Here is a 20,685-nt window from a genome sequence, read left to right as displayed (position 1 = left end):
ACCAGAACCACAAACAGAACTTTGGCTCCTTTTTAAAATTAGCATCAGCAACAAAACCCAAATGAACTTCATCAGGAATATTATGCCCAAAACATTGACTCTCCTGCTCCTCAGATGCTGCCTGACTTGCTGTGCTTTTCCAGTGCCACACTTTTTGACTCTGACTCTCCAGCATCTGCGGTCCTCACTTTCTCCAAACAAAGAACTGCTGAAGTCTGCAGTTAAGCTCCTCTTTCTCACAAGTCAATAAAACTGACAGAAATGCTGCAATAGCGCTCTGGGATTGACACTGAAAAACTAATCAAATATAACATTCAAACTCAAATCAATTTATTAAGATCAATCACTCAACCAAAATGTTATAATGGCTATAAGGAAGGTGTTTTGGTTTGTAAGAGTAAATGTGTTTGAGTTCAAGATTGTTATATAACCAGATGTTAGAGTCAGTGCTTTCTTGCTGCAACTCTTGTTCCATTCATTCAATGCAGCAGCACATCAATAATACAAGGAACCAATAAACCATATCCTTCAATGTGGCAAGATATTCATTTATCACAGCAATGCATTCTGATGTTTAGTCCCTCACTCCCTTTCAGAAATCAATGCTGTTTATTCATTTAAGTAAAACAGCAAGTATATAGCAAGTAAGCTGATCCATTGGGAATTTGTTTGCATAGGCAAAATTCTAACTGAACAGCTAATGATGAAAGAAAAATCAATATGAATTCCTGTGAGAAATAAATGAGCCCGGCTTTTTGTTTTCTCCTTAAATAAAAGTCCATTAGTTTAAGATGGCCTCTGACATGTTACTTAATGTCATTGAACAGTCAGGTTGTTTCAACCTCATTTCACAAGCATTAGCTGTGGGTCATTTTATTTTATTTTCAGGTAAGGTGCACCCTTATTCATAAGCATTCTGCTGTACACTTCTATTCCTTCACATGCTCCATGAAATGGAGCACAAAATTACTATCAATAGCACCAATAATAGTGCAAATAATTGTCACACATGTTAAATGTCATTATGTTTCTATATAGACATTTTATTTACCCTATACCTTCCAATGCAATTCCATTCTCTGAAATGAAAATAACTTCAGATTGGAATTCATAAGTTTTAACTTCAATTCAGTAACTGCTTCAGTTATTGAGTCTCAAAACCAGACAGTTTGCAACAAAGTCACAACATGACCCTGCTAACACATGATTTAAAATGTTTGATTTGAGATTAGCCAGCAGCAATGAGCAACATCAGTTCGAAGCAGAAAAGAATGCAAAACTGAATCATTTCAATTTTCATGCAATATTTATGATATTGAAGTGGAGGCTAAATCATAAATTGACTAAGACTCTCCACTTTACATATAGATTTGTGTGAAGGAAAAGTATAGCACTGACAAACTGAGCATAATAATTGTTTTAGCTTTAATATGCTCTCTTTTGAGCATTCCACTTATGCCAACAATCCAAGTTAAATTGATTAATTGATCAAGTAATGAACAAATTTGTAAAAGTCGGGAACAAGACAGCCTGCTGGATGGGATGAAGAATAAAGCCTGAATTTGCAATGACATTTTATGGCATTTATCTATATTCAATAAAGCCACACGATCATTCTGAATGCTAAACGTATTAGTTCAGAATAAAGTCGGTTAAATTATTTCCCCAGCGCAGGGAAATAGATGGGGGTTTGTTTTCCACCAGAAAATATACAAAGCACTGTGCATCGTTTTTTCTGTTTCTGATCCCATCAAAGTAAGGGATGTCATTGCAGCGGATGGATCTTCCCTTGCTTCTCACAACCTATTGTCAGCATCAAAAAATAAGTGAAATACAGTATTAAGGTTTTGTATGAGGGTTGGTTTGGCTCTGTTGGCTGGACAGTTGGTTTATGAAGCAGTGTAATACCAACAGCATGGGTTCAATTCTCATTGCTGGCTCAGGTTATTATGAAGGACTCAACCTCTCCCCTCACCTGTAGTATGGTGACCTTCAGGATAAATCACCACCAGTTGTCTCTCTCTAATGAGAGAATAGCCCTGTGGTCTGGTAAGGCTATGATGACACAAATACAATGAGTTTTCTCTACTCATAAACACTTTCTTGCAATTCTAGGCCATCTTTAATGTGGAAAGGATGTGCTTATTGGTGACATAAAGCACCATTTCCCTGTCCTTGGAGGTAATGAAGATGGGAGAAGGGCAAATCATTGAGTGAGTTTGCTCTGGAGTGGTACTGATTCCCTTCTTGCTGCCTGTGTAAGGAAGTGCTAGGTGAGTAGATCCATTGGGCACATATTCAAGGATTACAGGAAAACAAAGGAAAGCGGACATGAGGAATGTCGGATCAGCCATGATCTTATTGAATGGCAGAGCAGGCCTACTCTTGTTCTTGTTTCTTATGGTCTATAAACTAAATCTCTTAATGGTCAATTAATAGCCAATTAAAATTTACCACCAGTCAAATTATTTGCCTTCTTGACAGATGAGAAGTGGCTGGGCCGATGGTGGGAAAGAGGTGGAATTTCATTTGCTCAAATCTGGGGCAGAGATGTGTGGGCCCTGAAAGCCTCCCATTTGCACTTGACTCTCTGCCTGTGGCCCCACTCCATGACACTCAAAAGAAAAAGATTTGCCTTGTCACCATTAGATCCTTTTGAAGGTTAGGCTTCCACTGATGAAGTCTGGAATCAGAAGCTGCCAGCCTGGGATTCGTTGAGAAGCTTAATAGTCAACTCTGAATAAGCCGATTGGAGCCCTATTCAGCAAGCATTCTCACTGCGGAAGGAGGAGAGTTAGACTCCATCCAATACACCCACACCTGACATTTAAGCTGGAAAATGGAAAATCTTAACCACAGTCATAAAGCAATTGACATAATAAAACAAAATAAAACAAAGAAGGAGAACGAAATTTACCGACTGACCTGCACTAATCCCAACCCAAACTTCTCCTCATGTACCATGGTGACAACATCTTTATTTTCTGCTTTAGCAATCTTGTTGCCTCTGAGGTGAGGTCAACATCCACTTAATATTATCAGACCTCAACATCCAATTTTAATCAGAGATCTAACCAGGGAAATAGTGAAGATTTTCCTGCTCAGCTAAAATGGCTGGGAACTGGATATAGGGCAAAAGTAAGAATTTGTCAAAGTTTTTTTAAGGCCTTCCAGATCTCAGAATCTCTCTCCCCTTCCTTGGTCATGATTTCTTCTTGAAGCACCTACTTACCCCGTGTTGCCTTTTAATCTATAAATGGAATCTCTTGCCACATCTTTTAAACCAAGGCACCACTTTCCCACTGACATTCACTTCTTTACGTTCATTGGCAAGAGCATGCTAATGAGGCCAGGTCAACCAATCGTTTTATCTTCCAGTCCAGGAGATAAAATTCTATTTAACAAATCCAGAAGCAATAATGTAGCTTACAATGGAAGCTGAAGTCAGGGCAAAGAATAGCATTATTTTGAAATTGATAGATGGTAAGAATAACGATGGAGTACATTTGCCTTAATTCGCAACTTAGTTTTAATCATTTGGAGGGTATGGGCATCACTGGTTAGACCAACATATATTGTCCATCCCTAATTGCCCAGAGGGCAGTTAAGTGTCAACCACATTGCAGGGGTGTGGAATGACATATAGGTCAGACCAGGTAAGGATTTCACTAAAGGACATTAGTGAACCCGATGGGTTTTTCTTTTAACATTTAACAATGATGTCATGATCATCGTAAGACTTCTAATTCCTTTATTTTGTTGTATTGAAATTCCACCATCTGTCATGGTGAGATTTGGATGCGGACCCCTAGAATACTACCTGGGTTTCTAGATTAATAGTCCAGCGATAATACCACTAGGCCATTGCCTCCCCCTAACTTGCTCAAGTTCTACAAGCCTCTCTGCACTCTGCCAATACTGTCCATGTGTGGATCCCTGATTTCAATGACTCCATGATTGGTAACAAGGACTTCTGCTACCAAAGGCCTAAGGTCTGGAATTTTCTCCCTACAATCACCTTGTTTCACCCACCACCAACTCCTTTTTCCTCTTTACAAGGTGTTCAACAAAATTAAGACAATAGGACCACAAAAAGTAGGAACAGGAGTAGGCCGTTCCATCCTTGAGCCTGCTCAGGCATTCATTAAGATCATTGCCAATCCAGGACTCCTTACATCTTTCCTGTTCTTTTCCCAGAACCCTTGATTCCCCTTTTGACCAAGAATTTATCTGTCTCATCCTTAAGTATACACAAAAACTCTGCCCCTACTGCTCTCTAAACCAAGGAGTTCTAAAGATTCACAACCCTCAGAAAAGAAATTCTTCCTCATCTCAACCTTAAATCGGCATTCCTTTATTCTGAGACTACATTATCTATTCCTAGACTCTCCCATGAGGGGAAACATCCTCTCAGCATTTATCCTGTCAAACCCCTTATGAATCCTATGTGTTTCAATGAGATCAACTCTCATTCTTCTAAGCTCCAGTGAATAGAGTCCCAACCAGTTTAGCCTTTGCTCAGACAACAAACTGACTATACTGGGGAAAATTGATAAAGGTGAGCTGATAAATGTCGTATACTTAGATTTTCAGAAGACTTCTGATAAAGTTCCCACAGGAAGCTGGTTAGGAATATTAAAGCACATGAAATGTAATGTACTGGCATGGATTAAGGATGGCTAACAAACAGAAAACAGAAGGCAGCTGTAAATGGTTTATTCTTGTGTTGGCTAGCTGTGACTAGTGGGGTACAGCAAGGATCAGAACTTGGGCTACAGCTGTTTACAAAACAGATCATAGATTTGGAGGTGGGGACCAAATATAATATTCCCAAATTTTTGGATGATACAAAACTAAATGGGAATATGTGTCATGAGGAAAATGTAAAGTGACTTCAGGTAGATTTGGACAATGAATAGGCAAGGACCTGGAATTTCCTGTGGAAAAATATAAGTTTATGCATTTGGTAGAAAAAAAAACAAATGTGCAGAGTGCTTCTGAAATAGTAGGTGGATGGAATAATATTGGTGTATAAAGGGACCATGTATCTTTATTGAAAAGTCACAGAAGGCTAACATTCAGGTGCAACAATCTATTAGGAAGGCTAATGGAATGCAAGCTTTTATTTCAAGGGGATTTGAGTACAGAAGTAGTGAAGTCTTGCTTCAATTTACAGTAGCTTAGTTAGACAACACCTACTTGCAGCTTTGGTCTTCTTTTCTTAAGATATTATTGCCATAGATGGAACACAATGAAGGTTCACCAGACTTTATAGAGTCATAGAGATGTACAGCATGGAAACAGACCCATCAGTCCAACTTGTTTATGCTGACCAGATATCCTCACCAAATCTAGTCCCATTTGCCAGCACATGGACCTGTTTCAAGATGGTGGACTTTCCTATTCAGGGGGGATTTGGCAAACTGGGCTTGTATTCTCTAGAGTTTCAAAGAATAAGAGAATTGCATTGAAACCTACAAAATGCTTACATGGATGGACAGGGTGGATACAGGTAAGCTCTCTCCTCTGGTAGGGTGGGGGGTGCACTGTTTAAAAATAAGGGAGATAGTATTTAGGTCCAATTGAGGAGGTTTTATCTTCCTCAAAGGGTGTGAACTTTTGGAATTCTAAACGAGGGCTGTGGAGGTTCAGTGTTCAATTTCGAGATTGATGACCAGAAATCTATAAATAGTGAGTAAAAGGCAATGAAGTGTTTGATTGGCCATGATTGTAATGATTGGCAGGGAAAGCTTGATAGCTGAATGATCTACTCTTGTCCTTATATTCCTTAAAATCAACCCCTGCATCGACTTTATGGGGCATGATATCAAAATGTTTGAAAGCATTTGAGAACTACCTTGGGATGTTTCAATTAGCTAAAAGGTACGATATGAATGTAAGCTGTTCTTGTTGATTTTTGATGTCGTTTATATGTGGAGGAGCAAGCATGTTTACAGCTCCTGATTTCACAATCAGAACACTAGACAGAGAACAGGAAAGAACAGAAACACAGTGGGGCTGCTGAAAACCATGGACAGGATCTTTCCTTGGGGATTCCGAACGCTGAATTGGGGCCCTAAGTTGGATTGAAATTCCACTCTATGTAAAAACAATCCTTATTTTTAATTTTTGCAGGGGCAATCAATCATCGGGAGCAATTGAGGGAAAGTGAGGACTGCAGTGTGGTGCTGGAAAATCACAGCTGGTCAGGCAGCATCTGAGGAGCAGGAGAGTCGACGTTTCAGGCGTAAGCCCTTCATCAGGAATATGGTGGGGGAAGGGGGCTGAAAGATAAATAGGAGGGTGGTGGGGCTGGGGGGAAGGTAGCTTGGAAGGCGATAGGTAGATGCAGGTGGAGGTGATAGTGATAGGTCAGAGTGGAGGGTGGAGTGGATAAGTGGTAAGGAAGATGGAGAGGTGGGGGAAACCACTTCAACTCCCCCTCTCACTCCGCCAAGGACATACAGGTCCTGGGCCTCCTCCACTGCCAAATCCTAGCCACCCAACGCCTGGATAAAGAATGCCTCATCTTCCGCCTTGGGATCCTCCAACGTCGACATCAATGTCAACTTCACTAGTTTCCTCATCTCCCCTCCCCCCACCTCATCCCAGATCCAACCCTCAAACTCAGCATCGCCCTCTTGAACTATCCTACTTGTCCATCTTCCTTCCCACCCATCTGCTCCACCCTCCCCTCTGACATATCACTATCAATTAGTGGGCGGCACGGTGGCACAGTGGTTAGCACTGCTGCCTCACAGCGCCTGAGATCCGGGTTCAATTCCCGCCTCAGGCGACTGACTGTGTGGAGTTTGCACGTTCTCCCCGTGTCTGCGTGGGTTTCCTCCGGGTGCTCCGGTTTCCTCCCACAGTCCAAAGATGTGCAGGCCAGGTGAATTGGCCATGCTAAATTGCCCATAGTGTTAGGTAAGGGGTAAATGTAGATGTAGGGGTATGGGTGGGTTACGCTTCGGCGGGGTGGTGTGGACTTGTTGGGCCGAAGGGCCTGTTTCCACACTGTAAGTAATCTAATCTAATCTAAACCCCATCAGCATCCACTTATCGCTTTCCCAGGTAACTTCCCCCACCCCCTAACCCCCCCCCTACATTTCTGATGAAGGGTTTATGCTGTAAACATCGACTCACTGGCTTTGTGGAAGCTGCCTGGCCTGCTGTGCTTTTCCAGCACCGCACTTTTCGACAAAGGGAGCATTTCTCAACCACTTAGAGATAACGGGCAGGCTGTCAAAGGTAGAAGGCAAATCAATGGCTGTAGCTTGAAAGGAACAACAACAGGGAGGGAGTGGTGATGGGAACACCTTCAAAGAGTGGCCAGCATCTGTTGCTGCAGCCAGGCAGGTAGCAAAGTCCTCTGGGTCAGCCTGGACTACCGACAGGCCCTCAAGTCCCTGAAATGTGTGGGTACCTGAAGGCCATGCATTTTCCTGGTCACTAATCCTTTAATTACTGAATAACTCCAATACGCCAAAAGCTGTTTTAAAAAAATAAAGCTGTATCTCAAATAATTTTTGGCTGATAAAATATATATTTTGCAATAAACATTTCTTTGAATGTGTGGCAAACTTAACCTTCGCAGCAAAATTAACCTGCTCAATATTATGGCAATTTGATGCTGTTCATGATATTCTTTCTGCTGCTGACATGACGAACTGAGTGACCTCCTTCTACACCTGAACAACTCTGTAATTCTGTGATCTTCAAAAGTTATAAAGTTTCTTATTTATAAATTTGCAACCTTGTTCAGAAAAAAGGTACCAGACTAATGTTTATATTTCGGGTGTTGGATCACCAGCGTAATTAGATCAATAAACTGTTCCAGAAACATTCAATCCTTTCAAGATGATGTAGAATATATGAATAGATAGATGATTTATTCGAAGCAAGAGTAGGCCATTGAGCCCCATAGGCCTGAACCACCATTTTATGAGCTCACAGCTGATCGCCATACTCCAGCCTACTCTCATTGAGCTTCACCACCTTGCTTGTTAAGAATTTATCAATCTCTGCCCTAAAATTATTCAAATACCCTGTTTTCCGCACTTTCTGAGGAAGACAGGTCCAAAGACCCATGATTCTCTATGAGAAAGATATTGTCCTCATCTCTGTGTTAAATGAAGGGCGGTGGAGGTGGGAGGGGGGTGCAGCCTCATTGTGAAACAGTGATCCCTAATTCTACATTCTACATTCTCCATTTACATGATTTCTTAAATAAGAAGACCAGCATTTTACACAGTACTGTAATAACATAAAATAAAGAACTGCTAATCCTGGAGATTTGATACAAAAACAGAAATTGCTGGAGAAACTCAGCAGGTCTGTCAGCATCTGTTGGAAGAAAGCAGTTAATATTTTGAGTGAATTGACTCTTTATCAGAACTCAGAAGTCTGTTCAGACTACTCAGGTATGATCTCACCAATGCCTTGTATAAATGAAGCATAATTTCCCAACTTTTATATTCAATTCATCTCAAAGTAGACAATAAGATTATATTAACTTACTTTATTACCTACTGTACCGACATACCAAACTTCGTATTACATGAGTACAACGATCTCTCATCATTTTGACAATATGCTTTTTAATTTTTTTTCCTGCCAAAGTGGGTAATTATTCCCACAGTATATTCCAACAGATCTTGCCCACTGACATAACCTATCTATGTCCTTTTGGAGCCTCCATACGTCCTCTTCACAAATTACTTCCCTAGCTATCTTTGTGTCAGCAACAAATTCAGCAACCTTATCTTTGATCCCTTCTTCCAAGTCAGTTATAGAAATAATGAAAAAAGTCAAGGTTCCAGTGCTGATCCTTAGCATACTAATTCTTATACCTTGTCTCCCAGAAAGTGACTCATTTATGCTAACTCTTTTTCCTGCCAATCTTCAATCTATGCCGCCAACACTGCATTGAGTATATGAGTTGAGATGTCATGTTGCAGCTGTACTGGACATTGGTTAGGACACATTTGGAATACTACATTCAATTCTCGTCTTTCTGCTATAGGAAAGATGTTGTCAAACTTGAAAGGACACAGAAAAGATTTACAATTACATTGTGGGGTTGGAGGATTTGAACTATAGCAAGAGGTTGGTTAAATAAGCTGGGGCTATTTTCCCTGGCGCATCGGAGGCTGAGGAATGACCTTATAGAGGTTTATAAAATCGTAAAGAGGATGGATTGGGTGGATAGCAAAGATGTTTTTCCCAGGCTAGGGGAGTCCAAAATAGAGTGCATTGGTTCAACATATGCAGGGAAATAAATAAAATGGATCAGAGGGATAACATTTTCATGTCGGGGATGCTGCATGTGTAGAATGAGCTGTCAGATAAAGTAGTGGAGTCTGTTACAATTACAACATTTAAAAGACATTAGATTGAGTAAATGCATAGGAAGGGTATACAGGGTTATGGGCCAAATGCTGTCAAATGGGACCAAATTAATTTAGGACATCTGGTTAGCATGAACAAGTTGGACTGAAGCGTCTGTTTCCATGCTATATAACTTTGCTACTCCTATGCCTTGAGTTTTTATTTTCTGTAAAAACCTTTGATGTCACACCTTCTCAAATACTTTCTGGAAATCTAAGTACAGTTCACCTGCTAGTTCATCCACAGCACATGTTCCTTTCTCAATAAACTCTAATAAATTGTTAAAACGTTTTTTTTTTACTTTCAGAAGACCATGGTTTAACAGCATAGTACCAGCAGTGACAACCTGAAGTGAAAGATAATTGATCTTTGAATGGGTTTATTTGACAAGACATTACCTACATAGATGCACTATGACATAGATGCACTATGACCCAGCTTTGTCACAAGATTGCAACATTATATTTGCACTCTAAGACAGCTAATTAACAATGTCAAATCTCAAAAGGAATTTGCACAAATGTCATGTGGGACATTGTCAGTATGTCTGACCAGTTTCACATGACATTTGTGCAATTTTCTTTTGAGATTTGACTTAGTTAACGAGCTGTCTTATAGTGCAAATACAAGGCTGCGATTCTGTGACAAATGTCACTTTGCTGGGTCATTGCGCACCTGTGTCCTTCATTCTGTTTGGGAATGTCATGCAAAATGAACCCATTCAAAGACTAACTGAGATCTTAAGTTTTCCCTCATTCTTTCATTTCATGCTGTCACTGCTGTTAACAGAAAGAGGTTTCACTGAAGGACACATAGAAGGTCATGATTAATGTAGTAGCTACACCAGATGCTTTTTGGTGGCACTGGAGGCCTTAAGACAAGCACAGTAATGTCAAGAAAAGGTCAGAAGATATCATGCTTTGCATGCAGACTGCCTTTTTCAACATGTTAAATTCTGTTGGAACTACTGATGTTCTGCTGCAAGCAACTAAGCAAACTGAAACAAACCTAGTTTTGTACAGATGATTGTGCCTACTCCACACTGAGTCTATTACCTACAAACTAATCTGACAGTGCTATTCCTGGGTATACAGAAGATATGCAGACTGCAAAAAATTATCTGTATTTACTGTTCTTCTCTTTTCATTGTTTTATTTATCTTTTGTTTTTATTTTTAAATAGCTTAAGAAGTTTTGAGTATCAGCTAATTTTAATTAGCTCTAATTGGCAATGTGATTATGTATTTGTTCTTGCTGACAGTTTATTAAATTGAACTTAACAATAATAGGCATTTTTCCTAGATAAGATCACGAAATTAGTTCAATATTTAAATTTAACAGCAGTAATCAGTCAAAGCAAAGGTATAACAGTAATGTCGATGGACTATTAATCCAGAGCACCAGGCTAATGTTCTGGGGACATGGGTTCAGATCCCACGATAGCAGATGGTGAAATTTGAATTCAATAAAATCTGGAATTAAAAAGCTAGTCTAGTAGTGACAGAATGCCAATCATCATAAAAGCCTGTCGACTTCATAAATGCCTTTTAGGGAAGGAAATCTGCCATCCTCACCCCGTTTACTTGCATGTGGCTCCTGACACACAGCAATGTGGTTATCTGGTAACAACCCTCTGCAATGACCTAGAGAGCCAATTGGTTCAAGGGCAACCAAAAGTTAAGCATCACATGTTGGCCTTGCCAGTAATAGCTGCTTTCCATGCAAGAATAAAGTCCCACCCCATTGTTCAGTCAATGCAAATGTTGAATGGTGAGCTATTGAGCCACAAAAGTCACAGGCTTGAATCCGAATAATTGCTGAGTTGAACAATTTTAATTATTGACAATTATGGTGATAATTACAATTGGTCTTGTTGCCCTTGATATGTAATTTAGTCTTGCTGGTGGGGTCTTACCCTACTTTGTCTCTATAGGCTAGAGTGCTTATCAGGCATTTTACTGACCCTTGTTGGACGTTCAGAATCCCAGTGATGAAAATCCTGGGCCCTAGAGAACAGTCATCCAACCAGAAATTGACCACTCGTTATTGCTTGCAGTGGTACCAGAGTAATGTACCTGGGGAGAGGCTTAGGATCACTGAAGCATCCGGGTCACATCTGATTGAAGATGGGATGGTAATTGTAAGGAGGGTCACCATTGTTTGGATGTTGTGTGATAGGGGACTCAGAGGAAAGGGCATGGGATAGCCTTTTAGCAGCCCACTTCTCTCAATCAGAGAGCCCTTGAATGAAGACCTTTCACCAGGAGACTGATTTGCTTATCGATTTTGCCATTTGGCGAGTTCCCATCTACCACTACTTATGTACCAGCAGTGATGGACTGAAATCTTTGAGTGAGCTGTAATTATCACCTTAAGGTTTTCAGTTACCCTCTGGCTGGCAAGCTATTGATGAGTCCTCTCGTCCGGTATTTGATCTTGTGGAAGTGAGGAGACAGCAGGGTATGCACTCCACAATCTCCCACCAAATCAAATGTTTCCCCCATCTTTAAACTTGCCTCTAAGTAGTTGGAGGAGGCATTAATTTCACCCACAGTATGAGTTAGTATTCAAATCATGAACCTATCTTCTTGTGGAATGAGCACTTTGTGAGATAAAATAGTTTTCTACTGAGTACAGATACTTTGTACATGTGAGCCCAAGTTAAGGGTGTACTGTTAGTATTGAGGGGTTGATGTTAATGGGTGAAATTCAATCAGATGTTTGAGAGGCTGCAAGATCAGTTTCTGCAAATCCATTATGCATCCATTCATTTATGTGTTCTACTTGCTTATGTTTATTGTGATACAATAAGTGTAATATAACAATGGAGCAATAAGCCAATAAATTACAATATACTTGAATGATTAAAGGTGATTGTAAAGAGTTAAATGGGCTTTCTTTTAGCTCCATGTTGCTATTTTGATGTCATGGGCACATGTCTTTGATGTATTGTTATTATTTAATGGTTCCATGCATGGAGTGTAGGGACTAAAGGCACAGTTAGTAAAACAGTGAGCCACTGTATGTGGCACAGGATCATAATATTTCATTAAACACCAGGTTTTGTATTTTTACAAGTGCATGTATCTGTACTACTGTGTTTATAATAATAAAACAAATTAGAAAAAGAAAGCAGTTCCAATGTTTTGTAGAAAATGTGAACAGAAATCCTGCTCAACATACTGCTGAATGGTGAGACTGACCAGGACTGAGTTTGCCTATGCTGGTACCCAGTGCTGAACAGTCTACTGATTTTAATCTAACCACATATAAAGAACGATTGATTACTTTGAGCTGCTGTTGCTATTATTACCCCATTGTCCACATGAGGTAAAGGAAGAAAACTGAAGAAAAGGAAGGAAACTCTTTCCAATAATTATACTTTACATAAAAGAAGCACGTCCAGGTACGAATTTGTCAGGGGCTTCTTCCATGCTAAGTGACCTTTTGCTTGAATGTACTTTTGAAGTGTTTATCATAGAAGAGATTGTCTGATGATTGGGGCTATAATTGGTGCCAAAATTCAACAGGGTTTGTGGGTTCTACATGATTAAATCTTTTGTAAGAGTACATTAGTGAATGCCTATATTTGCAGCTTAAATACTCCATTCTGCTGACAACATGTACTAATATACTCTTTATTCCTCCTTGTAATATCAGGCCTGCCACTGTCCTGACAACCTATGATTTACTCAACAGTCTCCCTATAAAATGAATGGAGTTACTGTAGTGTCCACACTGTGCTTTATGAAATATGCCTTACAATACAGGCAATCTTTTAAAACCACAGAAGCTGTATTTTAGTTGAAGGTAAGACCTTCACAGTTTAGTGCATGCTATAAAGTAGGTATGTTTAGATTAGAACTTAAAGTTGTTTTACCTATACAAGTTACATAAAACATAACAACATAATTCCAGTCAGTTTTGCCACAATTTATTTCCAATTCCTGCCATATAACAATCATTATTCTTCAGCACAGAGTATCATACAGACACTTTGTAAACCCTAACAAATTTCAAGACAAATATACAATACATGAAATAAAAAGATAATATTCCTGGTTGGGAGGATATCATATAGATTTTCACTTTTAAAGTAATGCTTCGCTGCATTGACTTTATTTACATTAGCAACTATATTATGTACAATATCATTAGTTGATAGAACCAAATATATTATGGAAAAATATTATTGCATTATATAGAACTATACTCCCATTTTGTATGGAAAAAAACCTAACAACGCAGCACTGCAAGTACAGTATTCAGTGCAATTCTATCCACTTACACTGCTTTATTTTTACACAAAATACAAATGCTTTAAAGATTACATTTTTCAAGTCAACCAAAAGTCTAAAGAGCTATTAACAGCATAAAATACAAATGTAATACATTCAAGTTAACTCAGAAAGAGCATATCTGGAAAATAGTATGATGGAAAGTGTGATATGAATCCATACATTGGATTTGAAGCATTTAAAATTGTGAAGATGATTGATGACCCCAGTATTCTAAAAAAAGACTGATCTATCCTAAGGGCAAATTTGAGAAGACCATCTGAAAAATACCATGATACTTGCACATAATTATTGTTAACACTAAGGCAGATGGAATCTAGGACATTAAAAGCATGTGTAGTGCACAGGGCATTGAGGTGTCATCATCTAAGAATTTCATTAAAAGAAAGACTAAAGTCTGACAAGAACCAACATGAAATACCTCAGCTCAGGAAGACCAAAGTCATTTACAGTATATCCTTTTAGCTACTTTTTGCCACTACCATGAAGAAACCAAGGTATTTAAGACTGCTGTTAACAACTTATTAACCTTTGAAAAGTTTGACTCAGGTGTTTGGAGCAGAGCGATGTTGCAGATCATGTCCTGGGAACAGAGGGTGAAGCAAAGGGTGAAAATGAATAGCTGAAGCAGCAGCAGCTGCTGCAACTGGGTGAGGGGCAAGTAGAGTGGGACAGAGGGTGGTGTGTGGCAGTGGGTGGAGTGCTAGCTGAGCTGGGTGGATTGCCGCTGCAGGGATGAAATGCAGTGGGTGGCCAGCTAGGAATGTGGTGGGGTGAGCAGGAAAAATAGAAGGAGCGATTGGAGAGAAGGTAAAGGGTGTGATATGTGGCTGGGTGATATGGTGAAGCTGTGCCATTGCTTGCTGGTGGGCATTAGGGTGCAGTGCAGCTGTAAGAGTAGCCGCAGCATGATGTTGGAGGAGAGTGTGGTGAACAGTGGTGACCGTAGCAGCAGCGGCGGATGGTTGCTGAATGGAAACAGGTTGAAATGCTGGCACTGGAGAGAAAGCAAGCGACGCAGATGATGGGAATGTCTTAACCTGTTTGGCGAGAAACTGTTGTTGGATATGTTGCTGTGCTTGTAATTGCAATTTACTATATTTCTCCATTTCTTCGGATGTGAAGATTATAGGCTGGCTGGCGAGGGAGGTTGAGGCTGATTTAGCAGTCTCCATAAATGTAGGATCCATTTTGTCAACACTCTCCGAGTTAGTGTTGTAATAATCAAAGGTAACCTCTCCCATTGGATCAGAACTTATGTCACTAGAATCATAAAAACTTGTTTGGGAATGTTCTTCTTTGACTACCATTGAACTATTGTCAAAACCATCAGTAACACAGGAAACAACACTAGACATTTTTTCAGGGACTGGGGTCACATTTTCTTCAGCAGGCTGAACTTCATATACAGTTGGGCCTACCCGATCGGCTTCAGCATTTTTTATTATACTGTCCATTGATCCTTCTTCTATGTCTGTTTTATCCCCATGTACTTCTTTCTGAAGTATGCTCTGTTCTTGGTTTATAGTCAATGCTGTTTCATTTTCAGTCCATTTTGAGTTTTCAGGCTCATTTGCTTTGTCAATGCTAACTCCTTTGCAAGTATCATCATTTTTTACAACTACCTTTTCTGTTGTAGCTAACTTTCCAATTACAGACAACAATGTCATATTATCCACAGATGGAGGAGGTCTGGGGCTGTCATTACATTGTGTGGGATCATTCAGCTTTAGGTCTAATGAAATTGATGCTGATGTTAAGTTTCTTGCTGTTTTTTTTCCCTCTTCAATTTTGTTACATTGCAGCTTTTCTAAAAGTCCCTGTGTTATCAGGGATTTTTTTCCATCTTTAATCATTTCCTTCAAAGTTAGAATGGAGCAACCAATGGCGTCATTCTGTTGGAATAAGCTGGGTGATGTGGAGCTGTGATTCTGCATTGTACCTTCATTCTTTATTGTTCCACGGATTTTTTCTGTTCCTCTTTGTACCGCATGACAGTCACGATAGCATAGAGATGATTTTATATGATACACTCTGTCTTTTGTGAAAGACCTGGAACTTCTGTGTCCAGCCTCATTCGATATATCTTTCCGACACTGTTCTTTATTTCTAGAGCATGACCTCCTCAGACTGGGACGTCCACTGCTTGAGTAATCTCTAATGGGACTTGCTTTTCTATTCCAGGTATGCCTTGACCTGCTCCTGTACCTGCTTCTACTTCTGCTGTGATGTCGGCTATTGCTGGAATTTCTGCTTCTGCCATGAAGTCGGCCTTTTGTGCATGAATGAGTCCTGTGGGTGTTTTCTCGGCTTCTGCTTCGGCTGCCACTTCGTTTCCTCTGGTGATAGTCATTATCGGAGGATAATGATGACATTGATGAATAGCTGTGCCTGTACTTTTTACGTGTAGGATGACACTTGTGATTACAATGTGACCTTTGATGCCTTTTTGAACAATACCGAGACCGACTTCTATGACTGTAATCACTTGATCTATCGGAATAATTTCTACTGCTATGACTAGTCCTACTGCGGTCACTTGAGGTATCAGAAGATGACCTAAATGATGAACCATGGGAAGATGAATAGCTTCTGGATTTTCGGCAATTACTTCTATTACTTTCTGAGCCATCTTCATAGCTACAATGTGAAGATGATTTACGGCTCTCTCTGGGGAGTTCGTTGATGCTATTGGTCTCATTGCTGTTCAAATTTAGGCTGTCATGTCTGGCTTTGTGCACCTTTTGATTTTCACACATTTCTATGGAACTACTTAAAGAGTTATCTGGTGAAACCTTCTGTTTTTTGTTGCTTAAATCAAGAGGAGAAACTAATGGTTTCTTATTAACACTGCTGCTAATTTGCTCCAGTTCCTCATTAGTGCTGGAATGTCCATCATGTAAAAATCGTTTCGGGGTTAGTTTGGAGTATTTTTCCTCTTTCAAATATTCTTCAGTATTCTGTGATTCTGGGTCTTTTATTTCCAAGGCATATTTATCCTTTTCTTTCAGATTATGTTTGTACTTCATCCCTTTTGTTTTTTTGATCACATTTTCTGCATAGCCATTCTCAGGTTTCTGCTTTGACCTCTTGCTAGTTTTGTGGTGATGCTTCCTTTCCTTTGATTTGTGTGTTCCTATTAGTCTTCTCTGGTTCAAATCTTTCTCAATCTCTACACTTATATTGTGTGCTTCTGTTATGGCAGTCCCATTGTCTCCTTCAATAGCAACAGTCATGTTACGCTGATGGTCCATATTAGATCCTGACTCTGTAGTCCCATTCTCTCGATTTTTGTTTCTTGAAAGTTTAAAATCAAAATATAATGGATTACAGCTGTAAGAGATAGATGGCTCAGTCTGGGTAAACAATAAAAGTTCTGATGGCCATTGGAGTATCGTTGATTCATCTCTACTAAGCACAGGAAGGAAGGGCCCAGTTATTGGCTTCGGCCTATGTGATGGTTCCAGCCTGCTCAACTTCTCTTTAGGTAGCAGTGCGGGTTCTCTCTGTTTCTCATTAAACATGGATAGTGCCTCATTTTTCATCTTGCTAATATCCTGATCCAGTGTTTTTCCATCTTCTTGATTGGTTGCCCGCTGACAAGCAAGATAATTTAATTGAGGTGCAGCTATTTTCTTTGTATCTCTGACCTCATGCTGTCCATCCCCAATTTCAGAGATTACAGAACACTTGAAGCTACTGCCATCAGCATGAAACCCTTTGTTTTTTTCATTGTGGGCTGACACTTTGTCTGCGTCTGTTGTCTCAGATGATTTCATGAATAATAAGAAAGGAAATTTTGTCTTGGTGTTGCAAAGTGTAGGAGTATAACAGTAATATTCTTTTCCTTCTTCATCCTTATTTTCCTTCAACATAAGCGCCTTCAGCTTTTTAACTCTTGCAAAAGGATTGCTCCCGATGCCACTGTCCATCTGAGACTGTTTCATTTGCTCATTATTTTTGGTGCATGCCATGCTATTTTGCCCTCCAGGTAACCCTAACATTGTTGGTTCAGCTTTCACTTTGTAATTTTGGGGCTCATCTTCACATTGCTTTTCTTCAGTGGTGTCATTGAAAACTGAAGCTGATGACTCTAGCTTCACTGGAGCTTTTTTGGAGAAAGAAAATGAGACACTACCCTTGTGAATGGGGATACATGAGTTGCTTTTATTTGTGAACGGCTTTAAGCCTAACTGGCTTTGTACTTGTGCTGTAGATTGCAGGCTATTTTCCAAATTTTTTTTCAGTGCTTCTTTTTTGAATGAAGCCCTAGAATTGCTCTTTCGTCCAGTCTCTCTGTCTTTGGCATTGGATCCAGCAGCAACTCTTTTTGAGTGATTGTCAATGGCCACTGTTGCAGGTTTGAACATAGGGCCACTTCCTGGAGCACTGCATGAAACCAAACAGATGAGATAAGTGACCTTATTACAATGAATGAGAGTAAAATGAAAACTGTAACATGATATCATTTGATCCTTTTATTTGAATAATTACCTGGATAGTTTCCTGCAATTTCAGTATCTTTGAGTATTCTACTGGTCAATAATTATGAAAAAAAAATCTTTGCTAAATAGCCCCTATGTTTATTACTTAAATATACATTAAGGTCATACTTTGTCCATTATCATCAACAAGGTGTAGTGAGTGAATATTAGTTTGGATGACAATAGAAAGAGTGTTGTTGGGTTTATGATCGCAACTTTAAAATACTTCATTGTGACAGAAACTCCTAGTAGGTCTTTTGTAGCTTTCACAGACTGAAACAGCAATTTTTATTCCCTGAAATTTCACATTGAAAATATCATTCACTATTTACCCCAAAGACTGAGCTTCACCTTGGAACAGCAATGTTGCTTTAACTAATTGCTTGCATCAGTGGGGATTATTATTCACAACCCACCTTCAATCATAAGTTTATGCTGCATTATTAAGCTGCTGTCTAGGAGCTCACCATTGATTAACTAACTCTCAAGTGAAAATGACTGCAAATTGGGTACATTAATTTTCATTCACTTCAGGGGATTCTGCACATTATCTGATGGCTATCATTCAGAGTCAAGGGTGAAAAAAGAATGTCTCTACAACTACTCCTATGTGTTGAATATCAATTAAAAAGCGATACTGAAAGAAGTTCTCAGAATGTAAATACTTGTCAATTAGATAATAAAATGAGCAAGAAACAAGATTTAGATCAAAGGACCTTTTCACTCACATTGTTTTGAAAACTTGCTTAATTGGATAATCAGTAGCTTTTAGGCATTTTATGTAAGTAATGAAATGATTGTATATTGTTATGTTTTAACTATTTTTATCAACATAAAGGGCATTAAGACTTCTGAGCATATAAATTGAAATGGACATTCTTTGTTGGCTCAAAATTAATGTAATATTCATTACTTTCTGTTGCACCTATTATTTGTGGCAACGCTATGGCTTTAAGAGGTGTATTTTGTCCCTTATTTTATGAAGAAAGATTGAGACAGCAGTGGAGACAGTATGCTCAAAGCCAATGAAGTAAACAGCTTGTGAGGCTTTGGGGATTTTTACTAAAGTTGGAACAAGAGAAGCAGCCTGAATGGGTGGGGTCAGGCTCCCACACAACCAGGATTTTTAGTTTTAGCTTTCTGAAGTTGCTGGGGTTTTGAAGTTGGATGTGGAAATTCTAATTCTTCTCCCTGTTACAGCCGAAAGCTGAAGCTCTTTTTCTACTTCTAGAATTGCATGTAAGACAATCTATTTCATTGAATTTGCCATTGCCAATGGCATGTTTATGGGATTTTACTATACTGGAGCAGTTAATTAGTAATAGTTCATATATCTATCATTTTGTTAAGCATTTCAATCAAGTTACAGTTAAGAAATTTCTTTTCTTTTTATTTTGTCTGTGTTTTAACTGTAATCGAAAAATAAAGTGTGTTTTACTTAACATTGAGAAGTTTGACCAATCAAACTGCATCTAGAACCCAAACCTTACACTAAACTTTAAAGAAAGAAAATGTTAGAGTCCAGGCTATCTTCTTAATATACTTTGAGGGGGTCTGGTCTGGTCCATAACACATTATACTGCTCATTTGATGTTAAGGAAATGAGATCAATTGACCTTTTACCTTGGAAGTCCAGGTCTAACCCAGAATTGCCAGACTGATTTTCAGCATATCCATTCCATCAATGCCCCTGTTACCTATTTTATACATCTCAAATTCTTGAATTCTTGTTGGTTCAAAGGACTTTTCACTCGCACTGTTTTGAAAACTTGTTTAATTGGATAATCAGTAGCTTTTAGGCATTTTATGTAAGTAATTAAATGATTGTATATTGTTATGTTTTAACTATTTTTTATCAACATTCAGACTTCACAGCATATAAATTGAAATGGACATTCTATGTTGGCTCTAAATTGTTGGATCATCTACTTAGCATCATCTCTGAGGTCCTTCACTGCTGATTTGATCCTTTAGCTTGGTTTTGCAATTTTAAGACATCACATTATTATTTTACAGCAAAAATAAGACAGGAAAATTATGGCACTATATTAACAGTTTAATCTCAAAACTAATAGTTAATGGACAAACCACCAATGTTATGTCTGGATATTAACCCCATGCAATATTTTGAAAACATATATCTGAATTTTACAACACGTTAGCATATTTCCAAAGAGAGAACTTAGGCATTGTGGAATTATGTCATTGTAAGACTCTTAAATTTTTTTTTTCTTGTGGTCTTCAGAAAATGTCTACTCCAGTGTGAGTCTACTATAGCTAACTGGCAACTATGTTAAGGCTAATCTGGCAGTTAATTTAAGACTTGTGGTCAATAACATTGTTTTTTTATTAGGTCTTTCTGACTTCTGCCTGGTCTATCTGGTATCACAAAAGATGCTTTCCTAGAAATACCATTATAGCTACTCTCCTGTAGTGATGGCATGATGTCATCACATAGGTCAATAACTATTTGCTCTATTAGGATATTGTGACCTTGCTGGTGAGGCACATTTA

General features: G+C 39.0%; 1 protein-coding gene across 5 annotated transcripts in view; it reads right to left on the bottom strand.

Moving 5' to 3' along the window:
- Window positions 1-13,321: 13,321 nt before the first annotated feature.
- The window catches only part of znf804b (zinc finger protein 804B), a 594,959-nt gene continuing 587,595 nt past the window's right edge, over window positions 13,322-20,685 (bottom strand). For all 5 annotated transcript variants that reach the window (XM_072575817.1, XM_072575815.1, XM_072575816.1 and 2 more), the window contains one exon: window positions 13,322-18,076. In XM_072575817.1, the coding sequence (XP_072431918.1) occupies window positions 14,233-18,076 (3,844 nt within the window). In that variant the 3' untranslated portion in view covers window positions 13,322-14,232. The remainder of the gene's footprint in view (window positions 18,077-20,685) is intronic.

Source organism: Chiloscyllium punctatum, chromosome 8, assembly GCF_047496795.1.
Source record: "Chiloscyllium punctatum isolate Juve2018m chromosome 8, sChiPun1.3, whole genome shotgun sequence".
NCBI classification, from domain to species: domain Eukaryota; kingdom Metazoa; phylum Chordata; class Chondrichthyes; order Orectolobiformes; family Hemiscylliidae; genus Chiloscyllium; species Chiloscyllium punctatum.
The sequence above is the reverse complement of the archived record's forward strand: the minus strand, read 5'-3'. Positions and strand labels throughout refer to the sequence as shown.